The 2,647-nt window shown below is 37.6% G+C and overlaps 1 protein-coding gene across 1 annotated transcript; it reads right to left on the bottom strand.

The window, feature by feature from the left end:
- Window positions 1–1,696: 1,696 nt before the first annotated feature.
- On the bottom strand, window positions 1,697–2,647 carry LOC142440354 (olfactory receptor 14C36-like). Its single transcript, XM_075542815.1, has one exon. It carries the CDS (start codon window positions 2,645–2,647, stop codon window positions 1,697–1,699), a length of 951 nt encoding a protein of 316 aa, XP_075398930.1.

The following is a 2,647-nucleotide window of genomic DNA, read 5'->3' as shown; positions in this document are numbered from 1 at the left end:
TATATATAATACTTTTTGTTATTTTACCATTGTAACATTTAACAATATGCATCAGAATCACTATTAAAAGAGGAATAAAGAAGTATGCAGAGAGAGTGACATGTACCTTAATTTTGTTTTCTTGGAAGAGTAAGTTTAATTAACTTTTCAGTTTTATATTAAATCATATAATTCTAAACCTGGCACTGGTTACATGCTATCATTTAAATATTACCTGTTTTTACTTTTCAGCATGCATATGTTATCTGTACAAGGAATAAGGAAGACAGAAAAAAATTAGTGCATTTGAAACATGGGGCAGGCAATGAATACTGAATATTTTGTAACAATAAAACTATAAGCAGGAAGACTCAAAAACATGTTTGCACAATCAATGCAACAATAGGCTGAAGCAGAGTACTAGTTCTGAAGATGGTGTAGGATTTCTAATGCTGCAATTCTTCTACTATGTCCCTTAGACTTTTAAAGGACAAACCGATTTATATTGGAAACAGTAAGGCAGAAGGTCCCTTAGAAGCAAGGATGGTGAAACCTCACCTTACATACTTTCGACATATTGTCAGGAGACATCAGTCCCTGGAGAAAGTCATCATGTCTGGTAAAGGGGGAGGACAGCAAAAGGAGGAAGGTGCTCAATGTGATGGATTGATACAGTGGCTGTGTCAGTGGGATCAGACCTAGGGATGAATGTCAAGATGGCACAGGGCTTGCAGTGGTCATTCCATTGTGGTCACTATGGGCTGGAGTCAACTTGATGGCACCGAACAATAATGACAACATGAATAAGAAACCATTTGACCTTACATAACAGCAATGATTTTAATAAAATTGTTTATAATTTAAATTTATCTTTTGAAACGTATGGAAAAGATAGAAAGGTACAATTCATTTTTCTTACAAAAAGCATGCCTACCTTGTAAACTCAAAATGTGGTCAGATTTTAGATTTCATTTTGCTTATTTTTAGTATTAATTTAATTATAACATTATGATTCATTTAAGTGGAAATTACTAAATTATTTATTGCTAAAAACACAAACAGACAGCTGAACAAACAAGCACAGCAGTCAATGTTGGGTGTTTGAACCCACGCAGCAGCTCTACAGGATAAAAATTTAGCAGGATGCTTCAATAAAATTACAGACATGAAAATTCTACACACATGAAAACATGCTGGGGCAGTACTCCATTTTCATAAGAGATTGAGTTCAAATTGGCTCCATGGCACCTATACCATAACAAACGCTAGATTGTATGATTTATGATATAGTGCAGTCAGACAAAGGTAATGTGGCTTATCTGTTATTGATTTCTGTCTATATCCATGGCCATCAAGTTAATTATGTCTCAGTGATGCTGGAGGGGGAGTCCGAGTCTGTGATGTTCACAGAATCAGATCACCAAGTTTTTTCCCTTTTATGGGGTGATTGAAAATTTAGAACACAGAGCTTTTGGTTATTAGTCTATCAGGTAAACATTCAACAACCCAGGCTCCTTGAATGCTACATTTAAAAGATAATATATGGAAATACACTTTTTGCAAGAGATACCAGCTAGTAGCAGTGGAGTCATAGGTGTAAAGAAATGTGTATTGTTAATAAGGAAAAAGAAAACCAAGAGTGTGCGATTATTGTTTATTACAATTTAAGCCAAAATATGAAATTAAGAAAATATTAACTTTGAAACATTTTCAGGTTTTAGAATCTAAGTAGGAATGTCTTGAAAAAAGTGAGTGTTCTCATAACTCGCCTTAGAGCCTCCTTTATTTGCTTGTTTCTAAGACTATAGATGATAGGATTCAAGAAGGGAGGAACTATGGAATAGAACACAGAAATGACCATGTCCTGGATCAGAGGGGAGCTGAAGGTTGGCTTCAGATTCACCACAGCAGCAGAGCTGATGAAAACTATGACAATGAGGATGTGCGGGATACAGGTGGAAAAGGCCTTTCTTCGTTCTGCTCTGGTTGGAAACTTGAGCACAGTAGAAAATATGTGAATATAAGACATAGTGATGAAGGAAAAGCAGCCACCACCTACTATTGTTGCTGAGGCAAAATTTATAATTTCATTGGTAAAGGTGTCAGAACACGAGAGCTTCAGCAGAGAGGGGATATCACAGAAAAACTGATGAACCACATTAGAATGACAGAAGGACAAACGGAATGTGTTCCCAGTGTGCACACCTGCATAGACCAGACCACTGAGCACAGAGGCCAGCGTCATTTGGACACAGACACGAGGGGTCATGATCACATGGTAGTGGAGGGGCTGGCAGATGGCTACATAGCGGTCACAGGCCATGATGGTGAGCAGCAGCAACTCTGCATAAGCACATAACACCACGAGGAAAATCTGAGCTGCACATCCAGCCACGGAAATCACCCTGTTGTTTAGCAGGAAGATGACACATGCCTTGGGTACAGTCACAGAAATGTAACACATGTCCAAGACAGATAGATTCAGGATAAAGTAATACATGGGGGTATGAAGTCTTTGGTCAACTGTGATTATTATAACAATGAGAAGATTCCCTATGAGAGTAGCCAAGTACATTAGTAAAAATAACAATGTATGCGAAACCCTGAACTCCCACACATCAGAAAATCTTGTCAGGAGAAATTCAGTCACTCTCGTAGAATTAGGCAT

This window comes from Tenrec ecaudatus, chromosome 2 (genome assembly GCF_050624435.1).
Source record: "Tenrec ecaudatus isolate mTenEca1 chromosome 2, mTenEca1.hap1, whole genome shotgun sequence".
Classification (NCBI taxonomy): domain Eukaryota; kingdom Metazoa; phylum Chordata; class Mammalia; order Afrosoricida; family Tenrecidae; genus Tenrec; species Tenrec ecaudatus.
The sequence above is the reverse complement of the archived record's forward strand: the minus strand, read 5'-3'. Positions and strand labels throughout refer to the sequence as shown.